This window comes from Diprion similis, chromosome 1 (assembly GCF_021155765.1).
Source record: "Diprion similis isolate iyDipSimi1 chromosome 1, iyDipSimi1.1, whole genome shotgun sequence".
NCBI classification, from domain to species: domain Eukaryota; kingdom Metazoa; phylum Arthropoda; class Insecta; order Hymenoptera; family Diprionidae; genus Diprion; species Diprion similis.
In genome coordinates this window covers 7,244,589-7,264,094 of record NC_060105.1, presented here as the reverse complement: position 1 = coordinate 7,264,094, position 19,506 = coordinate 7,244,589, and the positions used below count along the sequence as shown (strand labels likewise).

The 19,506-nt window shown below is 37.6% G+C and overlaps 2 protein-coding genes across 17 annotated transcripts in view; one reads left to right on the top strand and one right to left on the bottom strand.

The window, feature by feature from the left end:
- LOC124407311 (disks large 1 tumor suppressor protein) overlaps nucleotides 1-19,506 on the top strand; it is a 361,750-nt gene that overhangs the window by 303,793 nt on the left and 38,451 nt on the right. The gene's annotated exons all lie outside the window — the stretch shown is intronic.
- Nucleotides 3,599-4,344, bottom strand: LOC124407448. The gene is made up of 2 exons (XM_046883574.1): nucleotides 4,124-4,344; nucleotides 3,599-4,002 (listed from the first exon to the last, which is right to left on the bottom strand). Exons 1-2 carry the CDS (start codon nucleotides 4,325-4,327, stop codon nucleotides 3,676-3,678), a joined length of 531 nt encoding a protein of 176 aa, XP_046739530.1. The 5' UTR covers nucleotides 4,328-4,344; the 3' UTR covers nucleotides 3,599-3,675.

Here is a 19,506-nt window from a genome sequence, read left to right as displayed (position 1 = left end):
GTATCGCTTCCGGTAACCGAACTGGTTTGCATGGTGATGAGAAGTTTCGAGAAAAATATCGTTTTTACCGCTCGTTTATGGAAAGAAAATGCGAATAATAAATAAGAAATTCCACTCATTATAAACAACGTCAAAAGCAAGGAAAAGAAGAAAAATGTAAATCGGTTCACACGTGGGAACAACAGCTGAGTCAGGATCTGCAGTTTTAAATAATTTACGAATTTAAATTTTTTCATGTACGGTGTGTATGCAAAATATAAGTATAGTTTACTCGAGCGAAAGATTCAACATTGTATATAAATACAAATTGTGTAATCAAAACGACCGTATCTATATATATATATATATATAAACTTTTTGGCGATACTCCCAATATTCTAATTTAAATTGATGTGCAATTATCTTGTACACAGTCAGCCGGCAAAATTCCCACATTTGCAGCTTTTCGTATATATATATGTATATCCGTATTATTAATTGCATCCCGTGTCTGAAACGCAGCACAGACTGCAGATTCCAAAAAAAAAAAAAAAAAAAAAAAAAAAGAAATGAAATAAAAAATTTAAAAGACGTTGCACGAAACGCCGTCGGGCTGTCGAGTTTTAACAACGTTCGAAAGAATATCGATTGCAACGAAATCGTGTAGGTATAGGTATGCACAATTGATTCGTCGTTATCTTAACGACTTTTCGTTGTATTTTTTTTTCTTTTATCTATTTCGTGGAGGAACTCTCGCTCGATTTTATTACACATCCACTGTACAAGGTTCCTCCTCGATTCCATGTCGCCATGCAGATTCCCGTGGAATTAATTATACAGTCGGAACAGTTTGCTCGCTCCGTTCGACGATCAGAAGCTTCGTGAAACGGAGGGTGGAAAAGGGACGAGGACGAAGACCGATGAGGGTGAGGGTGAGGGTGAGGGTGGATACGTGTGCAGTGAGCTAATTGCCAGCGGATTAAGGGCTTATCGAATCGCGAGGTCTACACTCCGTTACACGTGACATATACAACAGTGGTATATCTGCATCGAATAGCTTTGTCGTATGAAATTCAGACACACGATCCGCCCGCAGAGGTTTATTACTGCGCTGCCTATCTATCATCGCGACGAGAGATGACGGCTTTAACACAATTGAAACCCAAAAACGGGGGCGTCGATTGACAAAGTTTCCGGAAAAATAAATTTTCACGGTAAAAGTACGAACAAAAAAAAAAAAAAAAAAAAAGAAAAAGGCACGGATACACGATCTGGATGATTATTATTTGCCTGTATCCTTATTTGTACTTTATATGTATTTGAAATCAGGCTCGCTCTCTGGAAAACTAGTTACAGAGAGATGTTTTATACACGGTAGTAATACGTGTTTTTTTTTGTTTTTTTTTTGTTTTTTTTTTTTATAGTTCGTTAATTGCAAGTTCAGAGAGTTTATTCTTCGTCTTCTCGATCATACGGATTTCTCCCGATTTTTTGTCTTTTTTCCAATTCTCGTTTCCCCCTCACGTTTTCCGCTCAATGAACTCGGTCTTTTCTTTTCACGGAAAACTGATGTTGATCTTGAAAGTTGATCACACGACGAGGATATACCGAGAGAGCCCTTCAACTGAGTTTACACTCCGCGGAGCTAATCACGATCCCTTGCGTCGTTCGTTACACTCTCTATCGTTTATATACATATGTGTACAGCTACGTTAAACAAACTGAAATGTGTGCTTTCGATGTTTATGTTTACTTTTACTTTGCCTTTCGTGTTTTCTCATTATCCTCTGCACTGTGTTGTTCACATATTTTTTCTTTTTTTTTTGTCATCTAGGATACCTCCATTTACATAACACATTCATACTAGATATCATTAGGTCTACAGCTATTTTTTTCTTTCATCTTTTATTTATTTATTTATCTATTTGTTTATTTTTGCTTATGAAACGCAGTTATTGGATATAAATTGACTTTATGTTCAGAGATTTTGGTTTTTTCATCACCAACTCGGATGAAGGAAAAACAATTTTTTTTGTTTAACATGTTTTTTCCCGAGTGCTGTATAAACGACAACGACGAAGAAGATGAAGGTGATATTTTTCAAGAAAGTCGTGGATGATTTACGAGGGACAAAAATGAAACTTTTTCATCCACATGTAATACTTTTGGTACATATACGATTCTGTATATATATGTACCTATATACGTATGTTTGCGGGAAGAGTAATTACGCTCTACGCATTTAGAAGTCGTGGTGGATGTTACTTATCCGGCGTAATAATACTCGCAACTTTTTATCGCGAACTCTGGAGTGCAAAAATTCTCGCCAAAAACTTGTCGAGTAACTACTGAAAATTACATTTTAGTACGCAGAAGTTTATTGCTCAAGAAAACTGGCTATTCGTATTTTTTATTATTTAAAAGTCTGCGTATGTATGTATGTATGATGCGTTCAGTCTGATGTATACATATATTCACACGGTGGCCACACACCTTGAAAATTTGGAAAACCCCGAAATGTCAGGGAATTTAAAAAGGGTCATGAAAAAAATCGAAAATGTCACTTTGCTATCATGGGAATTAGAAATGATATTTTTAGGTACGAAGTTTACTTTTTTTTCATCGGGAAAACAAATTGGCTTTAGGTTTTAGTAAATGACTAGAAATTGAAAAATGTCAGAAAAAACTAGGTTTTAGGTCCTGGAAAAACTCCAAATATCATGGAATTTTTTTCCCATAAATTTGTGGCCACCCTGACCCATGTCTATATCAAGCTATACGTGATATCAAGGAAACGTTGACAGTTGGGAAAATTTTACCACAATTTTTGAATTTCGATTATTTAGAAAGTCTAAAAAATCTAGTTCCTAGGAATGTTTTATTTCAAATTTTACATCGCCTACCACCGCTCTTTAGTTTCGAATGTTCTCCGATCGCTAAAAATTTCTTTCCCATTTCTCTCTCTCTGATGAAAATTTCCAGTCCTCTAACAATGGCGAGGAAATTTACCGTGTAATTTCATCCCTCAGCTCACTCTCTCTTTTCCTCGCTTTTTATCTCTCAGTTCTCTAGTAGATTGTCGCAATTTTCTCACTGATTGGACTGCAGAGCCATACAGTTCCGAGCTTTTTGTCCGCATGGCTATTCAACCCTCCGCAATAGCTTCCGAGTTTTCGTCTCAAAAGGTCGAAACTATAGCTATTATATATATACATATATATACATACACGTATGTCACAGGTATACCAGTTTCCTTTTTTTCCCCCTCTTTTCTATCTCCGAAAATCGTCGCTTCCATACGTCTGCATCTTTTCACCCTAAATTTTTTGCACGAATATATGCAATTGTATAAAAATTGTGAAAATTTTATATCTACTCAAATATTCTTCTATTCTCGATATTGTAGGAGATTTTCAGTAAAAATTATTTCTCCTTCCGAAGAATGATTTCGATCATTGTATTTATTGTCCAGGGATTATTTATTCACTTATTAATTGTACAAGGAAAAAAAAAAATACGAACAATATATGTATGATGGGAAAGAATTTTCCTACAACATTTGACACTTTGAAAACTTTTTACATGTTATTATTACTATTACTATTATTATTATTATTATTATTATTATTGTACCCTTCAGCCATACCTGCAGCTTGCAGATAATTTATCTAAAAATCTGTGTCTAGGTATTCGACTCTATAAATTTATTTGCGCAACCACTGAGAGTAAACCGTCTAAGACATTCAATACGACCGTAAGAAGCGAGCCGGTTCCACCCGACGAAGAGTCGCACGAATTACTGCCGCACATGGACTGGATTTGACTAGTTGCATTTGACGTGGCTGCGTTGGCTTGCGAAGTGGCCTCGTGGCTCGATAGCAGACCGTCCAGCAGTTTTATCACCACATTCACCACCTTCACGACGGTTTCTAATACCGTGTTCAAAAGTTCGACCACGTCGAGTAGAACCGACGACAGCAATTGCGTCAACGCCGAAAGCAGGTTCTTCAGAAGTGGTCCGAGCTGAAAAACAGTACGTTGGAAGTGTCTCGTGAATATTGCTCTACACTGCAATGAATTATCTTTCCCAACCCCCGTCCCTTAATTGTTACGATAGTGATTGGCAGACTGTATTGTTTCGTACCAGTGTACTTAGGTTCAAGTTCACAGCGACTGCCAACAACGAATTTGAGCCCGAAATACCATTTTCGCAATTCGACATTGTACCGTCGACAGCGTTTTGCATCGACGAAGTTGTGTTTGAGGTGCATGGAACCGCCGTCACGTCGGCACTGACATCCCTCGCTATGGCCACGATGGCTGTCAATACTGCTATTTTCATCATCATTTTTCCAAGTTTTTTTTTTTTTTGTGTTTTGCCCGCTTTTTCTTACTCACGGCAAACTGTCGATAGAGACGAAATTTTTTTTTTAAGCATATTATCAATTGCAGGGTGTGTTTGGATTAGGTTTTTGAGAATCAAAATCGCAGGGGTATACCATGTTTGGTGACACTTTTCAAAATTCTGATAACGTGGAAGTCGACAATTTTTTAGTCTCTTTACGAGAGAAGAGGAATTTTCTTTTTTATTTCACGGTAATTGCTGACAATTTAATGAGGTTTTGATTCTCGTTTTATCGAATAGCTATATCGTCACTTATACCGTTTAGATGATGATGACTGGTTCTTACCTCGAATTCTTTACTCTGACGTTCGTCACTGGCTGCGAATAGAACCTCGGTGTTGAAGACTCAATGTTGAAGACTGTCACCCATCCCAGGGTATATATAGGCGGAAACGATTCTCCGATGCTTCTAATCTCGAGACGTCTGCTGCTTGTGTGATTGAGTAAGTTTGTGTTTGTGAAAGATTCGCAATATTTTTTCAATCCTCCCCTCGGTCGGTTTACTCAATGAACAGCTGACGCTATAAGTACTTGTCACTCAAAAACTGAGCGCTGCAGTTTTGCATTAATTATTTTAGCCGCTTTTTCATTATTTTCTTTTAGAGAACATTGAAATCTCTCAAGAATTGCATAGGGTCTATCTGCCATTCATCTATACTGTGGGATACCTAATTCAATTCGTGTAATTGAAGAAAAGTAACGTCGTACACAATATTTATGTTTTCTCATTCGGGCCAGTTGACGCAATGAACGTCTGACGCGATACTAGTTACTTAAAAAACAACTTGCTGCGGTTAAATGCATGTTTGTGTGTGTGTGTGTGTTTCCCTGTTTTAATTGCTTTTGCAATGCAAGTACTGAAGAAATTATTTCAATGATACCTGAAATCTCTTCAATATCTAAATCGATGTTGAAACGATATGCGTCTGTTTGTACCTACATGGTGTGTAACCCAATCAACAGATACATTATGAAAGTGAGAAAAATTCGTTGCATTTACATTCTGAATAACATTTAAATATTGTTTAAAATTATCTCCATCTCTAAATGACTTTTCACATCAACATTCATTCGTTCTATTTTCTCGAATGAAATTTTCGCAGTGCTTGATTGGTGCTCGGATTACGAGCTTTTGAGTTATCTTAATTCTTAATACCCGAATGAAGAGACAAGGTTCGAGGGATTTCCGCGTGTTGTGTCTCTCCGCAGGTGATGAATCGGTACGCGGCTTCCGTCAGTCCGATTCCGCTCTCTCTCCTTCCTCTCCTCTCTCGCGCGTATCACCCCCTCCCTCTTCTATGCTGGTCTGGTTCCCTGCAGCTCTGAATTAATCAAGTGGATCTTCGACCGTGTTTAGGAGTGGAAAACTCAACCCTCAGTGCCCTTCGGATTCAACTGAAATTGGATTTACACCAGCGTATTAATATTGCACGACGCTTGAGTGCCGAGAGCATCGGAAGTCTTATATTTACAATTAGTGGTCAATCGATTCGTCGTGAATTATCTTTTCTCATTTATCCTAATGCGAAATTGAATCTATCTGTCAGGCAGTGTGATTAATACGTTACAGTAGTAATTGGAAAAAAAAAAATCGTGTGAATATAAATGTTCCTACGTTCTACTCTTTTTCTATGTTATACTGAGAATCGAACAGAAGTGCAGGATAAAAATTAATTCTATAACGCGGTGCGAATATATATATAAACGATCTGTAGGATATGCAACACCTCTATATCGATTCAAAGGCAAATTTCTTGCATTTGGATTTGCATTGCTGCTTCTGTTGACTATGTATATATATATATATATATATATAAGACAGTGTCATAGACGAGGATTTGGTGCGGCAGGAAGTCTAAGCAAAAGTAGGTCGGACCGCACAATTTTATCTCTTACAGAATCCGATGGCTGTCTGAATGAAAATAGGATCTTATCTTTCCAGGAAACAAAATTGAATGTGAGAATAAATCGATTCAAACAAAAAGGTTCGACGAAAGTAATTCGAAGTATAAAAACTTGTAGAAACTTAATTGCGTTACTACCTATTCGACACGGAATAACATCGAAGTTTTCATCCTGCCTGCGTCATTCAACCAGTCATGATAGTTTGTCAACGACTTGGACAAAAATTCTTCAAACTTTGATGCGATCATCCTACAAGTATACGATATTCTTTTCGTAGTTTCGAGTATGTTGAAGTAGAAGTTTACTTTATATAAGTGGCTGTGACTTATTTTTTTTTCTTGTATATTTTTGGGAACAGATTTTCCCATATAATTTCATTGTGAAGTAGTACTTTGCACCGCGTACGATGATATTTTTCACAATTCGATTAGTTGAATTTTTTCACCATATGTATACCGAACGACAGATAAGAAATCCATTTACGTTACAAGATGCACTTATCTACTTATTGTCAGGTGCACTAAAATAATTTCCGCAGTCGAACATTGCGAAAGAAATCAAAACACCAAGAACGAACATAAAACTGGAGCGCACCGTTTTTGAGTGACAGGTATATAGCGTCAGCTGGTGATTAAGTCAACTAACCGAGATGAGAAAAACAAAAATATTAAAAATTTCACGATAATACAGTCTCGCCGAAACATAGGAGCAAATGTCACGTGATTAAAAACGTCGACGAATCGTTACCGACTATATATACCCTGAGGAATGGATATCAGACTGTAGTCTTCAGGCACCATGTGGTTTTGTTCGCAGCCGATAACCAGTGGTGTGAAGCGTGTAACGGTGAGAAGCATTTATCATCATCATCATCATCATCATAGTCGGTGTAACTATTTGACGAAATGAGAATAAAAAATTGAAGAATTTGCCTACAATGAAGAAAGTTTTTCTCGTCGATATTCATCGGTAGATAGAATTATTTTGAAAAGTTGCAGGTAACGCGACGATCATATTTTCGTCAATCACGCGAAGACGTCTTCTTACTTTGAATTTTTTTTCACGAGTCACGCGTGCGCGAAAACAATTTGCACGAATAATACGTCTGTGCAGTCCAACGAGAAGACAGCACAACGTAACATGACCTTGCAACAAAGATATTTCTCAGCTCGGTTGTAACACAACTGTATAATAATGCACGCGCTGTGGCCTTACGCAAGCTTGCATTTTCTGCTGCATTATCCGTACAATGTGTGTGCACCGTATTATAGGTATCGAAGTTACGTGATCGAAGCTGTGAAATTAAATGTGAAACAAATTTGAAAAAAGAACAAACACAATTACGCCTTCTGTTTATATATTGTTGTTGTACGTTGTAAAAACAATGTTTTTTACACAATTTTTTGGCTCACATCTGCGCTTTCGTTGTCTGATGCGTTGTGATATTATTGTATGCGTATGAAAAGACACGCGATTATTATAACACGTGCTATCAGTCGAAATAAATAATTTATTATGAATCACTGTATATTATTTTGACAGATATAAATATTGGTCTTACCGTAATCCTGCACTCCGAAAGCTGCTTCTTGTTATTAATGTAAGGACGGTTGACGTTCGAATAATGTTCAGGTTCAACTATGTATTTATTCATTGAATTGCAAACGTGAAATACCTCGGCTCAACACGCTCCGGTATCCATATTATAACGATATAATAGTGGCCTTCATCATTTACGATTAGTTATCTATTACATTATTATATTGTTATGTGTACTGTTTGCCTTCTTCACTTCGTTTCATACTATTCTATTTTCCCAAGCATTTTGAGTATTTAATAAACTTGTCAAGACTAACGAAAATCGAGAAATTGAATTTGTTTCTACACTTCGTCATCTATCACAATTATTCATTTGAATAGCATAATAGTTGAATAATTATTCAAATTAATCAGTGTTCTCGGTTTTTGTCTCTGTCTACTGTCGATTGCGTTGTATACAAGATCTCGATTTTTCGTGAATCATAAAAAAAAATCCGTTTCGTAAGAAATAGCGTACGGGATAGAATTTTACTTATCTTGAAAATGTATGAGAAATTACGCATGAACTAGTAATTTGCAGTTGAAATATCATTTTGCGAGTAACAGTTTGTGCGAAAGAAAGAAGTGATGAAGCAAAAAAAAAAAAACAGAAATGAAACAATAAAATAAACACCATAAGCAGAATCATACTTCCATTGGCTATTTGCATGACATGTATAATGCAACGATGAGTAACGCGATAATAATGTATATATAATATATATACATATATTTGAGTATAAGAATTGAGCACACGCGTCGCTACTCGTGGTTTAAAGCTGCGTGCCTCTGGAGGGCGTGATTATCGGCAAGTCCACGCGAAGGCAAGTCGCGAAGCGAGCCGAGATCCACCTGCGCGTATTACACGAGCCTGTCCGAGTCCCCCGCGTTGCAAGCCGACGAAGCCGCGACGCGTCGAGGCTCGACTTCCGGTCTCCTCGTTTCATTGAATTAAACGCGTCCGATCGAGTGTGGAATACGCGCCGCGGGTGCCCGCGACTCCCGTCATCCTCGGAGCCACGGGATTCTTTGACGGTGCACGAGGGCTTTCACGGGTGACGAAAATCGATTCACGCCTTTTCTCCTACCTCCGATTTTTAGGTGCCTGTAGCGTGTCTCGTGCAATTTGAAGTTTAATCCCCCCCGACGGTCTCTCAGATCGCGAGTACTTGCACACTGTCTTTACATCGCCTAGATTCAAGTTTTTTTTGCAAACAGCCGAACGAACCGATCAAGAGGAATGAATGAATTAACGAACGAGTGAATGAATGAATGAGGTGGCGAGTACAGAGGCGAGAATCTACGAATTCGTAAGCCGAGCACGTGGCGCGGTGACTCGGCGAGGCCATAAAATTGCGAGATAAAAAGTTGGCGCGAAACGTGATGATAAAACGTTTCACCGCGTTTCCGTTACGTGTAATCGTCGATGCACGCGTACATCCGTCGACGGAGATGATTGTCATCCGTATATTCGCGCGTTTACGTGTGTCACGTATAATTACGCGGCATTACGCCGGAGCAGCGGATGGAGATGAAGGAAGACGAGATTCCCGTTTAGAGCGCGGAAGGCGGGATAGGCGGGATAGGCGGGATAGGCGAGGCGAGCCGGGAGTTTCTCGTAAATATACGCGTATTTGACGCGCTTATCTGTAATCGTGTGCGTGTAAAGTGCGCGTGTATCCGCGTATGCGTGACGCGGCTAATCCCCAGCCATTTCCTCCTTCGCGCGCGTAACACGCGGACTCTTCGTCGCTCCTGGAGTCTCTTTGCTCACTTTCGATCGGACTCGCGGCTCGATCGCCGCCTTCGTCCTGCTCAAACGTTGCCGCATTTGCTGAACCGCGTTTCTTTTTCAATTTTGGTCCAGGTACCGCATTTTCCTTTGCACGCGTGCACCGTGTGTTTCCTCTTGTTACACGCTTACCAGTTGACCAAGAAATCCAGCTTCGGGTTAAACTCGTTTCATATCTTATCGGTTGGCTCCTTCAGTGTGTGCTTTCTTGAAATAATATTTATCGTTCGGAATTGTTTGTTTCTGTGATTTGGTGCAGTTTTGTGTGCAAACTTTCCGGAAAGGTGTCGATCGTTTGATCAAAAAATTGACTTGTGAACCACCGCAACTACTACCGCTTACGATAGCTGGATGGTGAATTAGGATGCGACAAAATCGGCCCATATAATCAGGTTTGAACTTTCATCAATTCGTTCCATTTCATTTCAAGTTCCTTATTTCTTGCTTTCTCTATCTTTATTTGAATACACACACTGCACTGCACTGTTTAAAATAAAATAAAATATAAACGTCAAACATGTCGGTTACATACGTGTAACACCCATGTGTCAAAAGCACCGCTGTGACCCACTTCGTATACGGAATACCACTCGAAATGAACCTCACATATAGTAACAATTTGGTGCGACATAATCAACCCGTTACGCGGTCTCCTTTCTTCTTTCGATTTCATTTTTCACATCTCTTTTATTTTGTCTTCGTCCACGCGTTCTTAATATACCCTCAAAGTTCATCGTACAATTCGCTTCCAATTCATTTGCTGCTTTCCATTTACTCATATTCAACATACATAGCATACAATTGTGTATACAAGCTGCAAAACGTCTATGGTACGTAAAAAATCTTGTCATAAAAATAACAAAAATGTCCAGCGACTGTGTACAGAATATAGCTACGGCACTGAGATCGCGGATAGTTTGCATAATGCACTCGTCATATAATACCGACGACCTTGCAAATTAGTATACGTCGGCATTTATAACCACATCTGGATACTTTCATCTTACATTAATCAAACGATTAATTTATTGCCGCACCTGATATCGAATCGTCTCTATTTTTAATGTATATACTTTTATAATCTAGTTACAACAAACATACATGTATGTAATATATATGTACATACAATGCATACCGAATTGGATTATTAGTCGATTAACCGTCTTACCAACCACATATCGACACGTAATTTTCTTCAAATCTGTACCTTCTAACCGTTACCGATGTCAGTTGAAAAACAGTTCAACACACCTCGGTATTCCATCAGCGTGTGCTTTGTAATATGCGTACGAGTCATAACAATTACGCGTATCGTCCACGAGGAATGATTCACGGTTATAAAGTGAAACCGTTCAATGAATGCCAAGTATGCACAAACTTCCAGCCGTTCCGAGCAACATATTGTTTCATATCTGCGTATAACGGTTATCAACAATATCATATCATATCCGCGTAAATAATCTTCTCGTTATTACACGCAACACTCGATATCAATGCGATTATTTATCAATTTGTTTATTCCGTTTTTTTTTTTTTTTTTTTTTTTTTTTCTCGATAACTGACTTGTACTAAATAAAAAATTGTACGTCTCTCTCTCCTTCTCTCTCTCTCTCTCGCTATTTCTCATTGCAATATTTATTCTTACGCACGCAATCGCCCTAACCGAATTTTATATATATATAATCCTTGAACCATCTCGTCGCCTATATATAGCAGTGAAATATTTTATTTTCAGTATTTTCCTCGTTTTCATAATTCAACATTTTTAGTCTGAATATTATATGTATCGATACGTACATAAAGTTGGTCAAAATAATACCGCTCATGATAGTAAAAATTGTTTATTCGATTCTGCAGTAAGACGAGATACAATTCAAGTGGCATTTTCATGCATATAGTCGTCTAGTACGTTTCTATCTACCTTGTACGCAGGGGATGTCGCGCTATTTCCGGAAATATTTCCCGGTACGTTATTTATATGGTATATATAATGCATTCTATGCACGGTTCGTCATCGAACATGTAGGTTATACACAATAGATTAATATCTGGTCAACGAGCGCGGTTCTCGAATACTGCGTTATTTCGCAAACTGGGAGCTTAATTATTATTTACTCTGCATAATTATGGGGATATAATGGAAGCCGATGCAATTAGCGGAATTTATTGATTTCTGTAAACGATTGATTTTGAGCATGAATCAATCATATTTAGAAACGTGCAAGCTATTATTATGTTATATACAGCAATAATTGATGATACTTCGCGATGATTGGTGATTCGATATCCTTCTTCTGCGTGAGATGTATTAACGTGGCATTTGTACTCGCCTTAAAATACCCTCGTTAATTTTTATTATTATTATCATTATTATTACGCGTTTTATTTTCAAAATTACGCCCCGTTAAATTGTTTTATTGATTTGAATATTGTTTAATACTTATTCACATTACCAGTTGCTTCCGTGAATATGATTCTGATTGCAGAGGCTTCTATACGATATTCGAAAATTTTTATTACACATCCTAAGCGATATAATTTTATTGCATTGAATTTGATTGAACTTTGGAGGTTAAATAACATATGAAAGCTTTCATTCGCAAATTTCATGCACCAGAGCTTAGAGTTGATGTAAAGAGCTCAGATTTGAAAATTTACAGGCTGTGCGAGTGTTACATTCTTTTTGAAGTCTGACGACATCAACCTCGCCTCTCAATAATCTCCTAACCGCGGTGTCTCTGTTGATGATGGAAACGTGTACATTGAAATAAATTTCACCCGGTGTCTAACGCATTTATTTATGACATCCATTGATTCGTTTTTTTTTTTTAAATTCTTTTCAAGAGGTATCGTCTTCGATCCCCAATTCCGAGAAGATCGTCGAATAGAATGTAATGAATGGCATTACGATATTTTAATTTTAGTAGTTATCAAACGAAGAAATAATTACAATGTAAGCATCATGTAATGCAAAACATCAAAAAGTATTAAATAAATCAATGATGGCACTTCTCGGGGAACGAGTTCATTCGCTTCTTACATACTATTGTTACTATTATATTATTCTTCCTTAAGTTCCTTAGTTAGAGGCTAGTTAAAATTGCGCATGGAGAAAAGTCAATCCAGTTGTGGAAACCGCGTGGCACGGTAAGCAGCTAAAAATTTATTGATACGTCTTCTTCGAGGTTTATTCGAGGTATGCAGGTAGGAAAATATACGCGTGTCGTATCAGGAAGTGCGATGATAACTTTGAGTCTTTGTTGTTTATTTTAATTCTTTTTATACTTCCTTCGTGAAATTTTATTAGGAATTTTTTACTGTGAACTGTGCGGAATAGGGAAATTTATCTGGCGTTAGCCGGTTACAGGGAATAGGGTGCCGAAGAATATTAAACTTGCTTGCCGACTGAGTGGTGTGAAATATTTTATTCTTCAAACAGCTAATTTTTTATTCTCATCAGATAACCCTTATATCTTGTACCCTCTACCATTCCTAACTGTGAAGTAATCTAGGTATTCGTATCTCGATGTCAACATTATTCAAACAGTATCTACAATACGCCGAGATGGAGTACTTTCGTATTTCCAAGCTTGACATTGGCGTCAATAAGATCATTATTTGATCCACCACCATTACCACTGCCACATTCAGTACGGGTTAACTCGATCGATAAATCAATCAACTCTAGCACTGATACACGTATATCGGATGAATCGTTTTCCGTCATATTATTCATGGCCTTTGATTTGCAATTATTGACATCTTGATAGCACGAATCACTGCTAAGTAGGTCGATATCAATGTCAATTATAGGATTCAAGCAAAGGAATAACGCGATTAGAGTTCCACGATAATTATCAGAAGTCCCACCCAAACCCAAATTAAGATCTAATTTCAGCGTCAGGTTCAGCAGAATCTCGATCTAAAAAACGAAATACATAGTAAATGATGAATTCCGCACACTAGAAAATTGTCTAATTCAATCGAGGATGACCAAATCCCCTTTTCACTAGTAATTTTATATCGTTATTTCGTACATTTAATAACGAGTTGCTTCTTTGCCAATTGCTCATCATTCCGCAAGCATATTCCGTAATTTGGCCGTTGTTGTCATTATCGCACGTATCTGTCACATCGTTAGCATTAATATTATATGCGATCGCTAGGATGGCGGTTAAGACGACTATTTTCATGAGCATTTTTTCGGAGGAACCTGTGAACAGAAATGAAATATTTCAACATTTATCGAAGCGGGATGTTTGGTATTTCTTGAGGGTCAAAATTCAAGGTCCGACATCATAATTAAGTGATGTGGAACATTTGAAAATTTTATCTCTGAGAAAATCCAACAGTCTCACTGAAGAGAAAAATTGTTTTCATTCCCTGAAGATACATCGATTTTGGTTCTCACATTTTGCGGAAACCAGGAAAAGTCTAGGTATTTCGAAATTTTTCTGAAAAACAGTTTAGAAAGCATGTAACCCAAAGAAATACGGTTATTTCTTCAACGTTGAAATTCAAAGATTATAAAATTTTAGAATTTGGAACGTTAAATGCAACTGAAATTTACTGATTTTGTAAAAAATAACGTTTTCAAAATCCCAAACTTCTACATGAATGGGACCCTGTGCAACACAAGACTCACATTTTCATTATTTAGGGTTGATTCTCAGGTTGAAAAAACCTTAGTTTCCTTCTTGACAAACGATAGCGATTCTCATTGCGCGATTGAAATTGCTTATCAAAAATTATTACCAACTATTTCCAGTAAAAAAAAAAATTCTGTCAGTTCACCATCGTATTTTATAGAAGGCTTTATTAAAAATTATAGGAACAAATTTTGTAGCCTGAAAATATTCACATTTTTTTTTAAGAACAATTCGAATTTTTTTTTTTTTTTTTTTATGTGTAGAAAAAAAAAGAAAAAAATATACGACACAACTATTTCAGTATTTTCGTCTTTTTGTACGCAAAGAAAAAGTTTTCGTTCCAAGACCACAATTACACTGTCCGATTTTTCATATTGTGCACAAGATACATGAAGAATTATAAAATTATTTACTGTGTCAGATTGTCAATTATATTTCAGTTTATTTCATATTAGTTGAAATTATGTATCGCGTTATACCTTCTAATTCTAATTTATTGGCAGAAATAACATGTACATACATGGAAAACGGACATTCAACGATTAGAAAACTTAGAGCAATCGGGGAATTTTTTAAAGAAAAAATAATGACAACCATTTACAGTTATTATGGGGATGATGATGTAATGATGATCGTTTCTTACCGTGAAATTTGTTACACTGCTGATAACTGGCTGCGAACAATACCTTATCCTGCTTGCGATTGGAGACTGTCACCCATTCCGCGGTATATATATTCGGCATCGATTTTCCGATGCTTCTAATAATCAAACACCTACACCGCACCTTTGTTTTGCCGCACACTTGGTAGTGTTTTTGTTTTCTCCTGTCGGCAGCTGACTCAATGACCAAGTGATGTACTTGTTGCTCGGAAATGGTATACTGCAGTTGTATTTATATTTGTCTCTTCTCTTTTCTTTTCATTGTGTTTTTTCCAAACTTCTCTACGAATTTTCAGCTTTTGCAAGGATAAATAAATATTTCTGCATTCGATTTACAGAGGAAATAACTCCACGCTAATTTTCTTAGCTGTTGCTGGAATGCAACGCTTATAGGCCTGAAGTTTCGAACCTTTATTTTTACAAAAACATTACCATCTTATAACGCGTTAACTTCTCAGACGGATCATTGTTGAAATTAAGTTATAAACTTGACAAAAAGTTTTAACGAGTCCCGTTAACATATTCGCTCAAATGAACTTTCGACGAACTTTAAGAGCTTTGCAAATTGGTGATACATATTTTCTGACATTTGGTCAAATTTTTTCACGTCGTTCGTCGTCTGTGTCACATGATATATTTGGAAGTGCCTATTAGATACGGATGAGCTGATTTGAACGACTTTTTTCACCCTTCGTTACGTTATTGACTCCCTTTTCGGGAGTACAGGAAGAGAAAAAAATAGCGAAAACACGGGGCGCTTGCTTACCTAGTGAATCATCAATCGATCAAGCGAACATATCCACGATAATAAATAATTGAAAAATACGTGACATTAATTCGCTCAATGATATCTAAATGTTGTCAAATGGCTGGTGCAAAAGTTTGTTTATAATTTAATATTATTTTTCGATCTTTCTGACATATTGTAGAAATAAGCTCTGAGTCAGACGTGATATTTTGTCGAACACCTCCGATTAATATTGCCATAGACAGCCCCTCCCGATGAGAAGCAATATTTTCAATTCAACGGAACGGGGGTAGAACGACGCCAAGAAAATTAACTCGATAGATTCTTATTGGTCATCGCTTCTTTTTGTGTAAAGTTTGTCAGGCGTAGACAAATACTTTGCTGTAGGTGTCTACATACGTTCGTCGCCGTCGAATTGTTGTTCATGAAAACAAATGAACGAAGAAACAAGTAACATTGGTTATTTCAACGGTATCTAAATGTTGTGACGTAAACTTGTTCGGACGTTAATTTTTTTCATATTATTTTTGGATCGCTGGTCGACAGTGAAAAAGAAAGAGACAGTTTATTTAGTTTATGTCGGTGTGTAACCATAAGATGAACAGAAAATGAAGTAGTAAAACTAGGATTAATAGTAACAGTAATAGTATAATAATAAATGAAATGAAATCTTTTCGTCGATGCAGCCACTCTGCTGCAGGTGAAATATTCCATCATTAGAGAGGGTTGATTGGCAAACTTCAACTATAACTTCAAAATCGACATTTCCCAACAATCGACCCCGCTAAGCCTCGTTTCCAGAACAAACTCGTTATACTTCGCAGGTGTTTGACGCCATGATACCGTTTCGTGTAAACGTGAAATGTGGGTTCACATGTACGCCATTGCTGCATATGTACGTGTAGGAAAAAGCGTTCGAGACGGTATAACAATCTTCTTAAATTACTTATTGGAACGAGGAAGTGATCATTCATTTAACAGAGGTAGGTTTGGTCGGAGTTAACTTTGAGCCGTCGATTTTCTGACTATTTGAAACTTTGTTGGTTTGTTAAAGTTTCATTTCGTCGCTTCAAGTTTCGCCACTAAATGGAACTTTTCAAATTCGGAATGTCAAGCCAACTGTAATAGAAGATAGATCCTGTGTAATTCTTGAGAGATTTTGAGATTCTTTATAAAGATTTCGGCAGTAATACGTTGGAAAAACTAATCTACAGTTGAAAAAACGAAGACGAAATTGTAGCGCTCTGTCTCTGAGTGACAAGTAAAGCGTCAGCTGGTCATTGAGTCAACTTTCCGGGACGAGAAAAACAACAATATCGCAAGTTCTACCGTAACAGCGACTCGCCGAATCGTAAAAGCAGATGTCACGTGATTAAAAACGTCGGTGAATCGTTGTCGACTATATACATAACGTGGGACGAACAGCAGTCTTCAGTCTTGAGCCACGATGACATTCTGTTCGCAGCCGATGATCAGCGGTGTGAAGCATTTCACGGTGAGAAGCATTTATTATCATCATCATCATCATTATCATCATCATCATCATCATAGTCGGTGTAGCTATTTGATGAAATGAGAATCAAGAATTAAGGAGTTTCCTTGCAATGAAACATATTTCTCTCATGTAACGAAAGTGATTTTTCTTAGCGCAACTATAAGCTCTGGGCTTCGTAAACTAGAAAAGCTTAACGCACGATAACGACGTGCATCCAAGTACGAATTCGTGAAATCGTATCTGCAATATCTAAACTCGGCAAATTGGTGGCCGTTGCTCGATGTCGACGGACTTTTTGGTTTCCCGAATTTCACCGAATCCAGTTTCGAAGGTAGGATGAGGTCAGGAGATGAGGGAAAGCTTCTCGACCGCTGTTCGCGGTCGTTAAATGAGTTTGACGGTTCCGTATTTTGGCTCTTTGCACATTTCTACTTTTGCATACTTGAATTGTGTAGATTTTGTGGTTCCATAGAATATATTTTCGCCTTCTTATAATTTCGATTGCCCGACTCTTCTATTTTCTGATATTTCTACATTTTTATCCCCACAAAATGTTCTTTCGGCCTCTGCGCACTGAATTTTGCGCCATTTACATTGAGAGACTCAAACGACTTCGTCTGCATCTCACCTCGCTTCGAATAAATGTTCGTTCAACTTCCGGTCCGGTTCTAATGCCAGTCGGTTCCGTGCATCGATCTTCATCGGTAGGTAGAATTATTTTGAAAATTTTCAGGTGACGCGACGATCATATTTTCGTCAACCACGCGAAGATGTCTTCTTACTTTTAATTTTTTTCGCGAGTCACGCGTGCGCGAGAATAATTTGCACGAACAATATGTCTCTGCAGTTCAACGAGAAGAAACTAAACATTACGAAGAGATAAGAAACAGTATACGCTGTTGCAAGTTGTACACACAACGTTTCGTATAGTTTTCTGGCTAACGTCTGTGCTTTTGTCGTCTGATGTGCTATAAAATTATTGTGTGCGCTTGAAAAGATACGCGATTATTACGACATCTGCATATCTAGGTAAAACAAGTATTTATTGTGAATTATCATATGTTAATTTATTCATTATTCGTGTAATTATCGATAGTAACTTATTCATCGTCATTGAACCTGTCTTATCGCTGCACTCGGGCAGATGCCTTTTGTTAATACAATAATACATATATATAACGATTGTGTCATCTCATTCCTTGAATATTTTGCTCTCTTTCTGCATTTTTATTATGTCATACACTTGTAATTAAGAATAATTTTGTGGGCTGCATCATTTTCTAAATTATACGCAATATATCACAATTATTTTCGAATCGCATTTTAATCATCTGACTATTCGAACTACAATCAATGCTACTGATATTTTTGTCTTCGATTTTGGCCAAGATTTCTATTTTCCATTATAGGTCATAAAAGTAACAAAAAAAAATAAATATATATATTATCCAGCAAGAAAAATCGAACGTTCAATAATTTTTACAGTTTCCTTTTACAAAATATTCATCCACCAAATAATAATCAAATTCAGCTGATGATTTTGTATAGTTTCAAGAAGGCGGCGGTTAATGACCTTACGAATCGATAAGAAATCACTTCTGAATTCCTAGTAAAACTTCCGTTTGCCAGTCGCCGCTTGTATACCTGAATGGAAAAAAAATTGAAAAGAAAAGAAATGGAAGAACCTCACATTGGTCATGCATAACGCACGCTGATGATTTATACGATGAGTAATGCAACAATAATATATACAGATATTCTCAAGTTTCGATGAATCAATTCCTCTCCCACTTCGTCGCGATAGGGTGTATAACTATAACCATAATACATCGTGAATCTATTTTACATGCGTATTGCACGCATGCAGATATTCGCGCAGCTATACACATACGCGGTGCTATACTCGTGGTTTAAAGCTGCGTGCCTCTGGAGGGCGTGATTATCGGCAAGTCCACGCGAAGGCAAGTCGCGAAGCGAGCCGAGATCCACCTGCGCGTATTACACGAGCCTGTCCGAGTCCCCCGCGTTGCAAGCCGACGAAGCCGCGACGCGTCGAGGCTCGACTTCCGGTCTCCTCGTTTCATTGAATTAAACGCGTCCGATCGAGTGTGGAATACGCGCCGCGGGTGCCCGCGACTCCCGTCATCCTCGGAGCCACGGGATTCTTTGACGGTGCACGAGGGCTTTCACGGGTGACGAAAATCGATTCACGCCTTTTCTCCTATCTCCGATTTTTAGGTGCCTGTAGCGTGTCTCGTGCAATTTGAAGTTTAATCCCCCCCGACGGTCTCTCA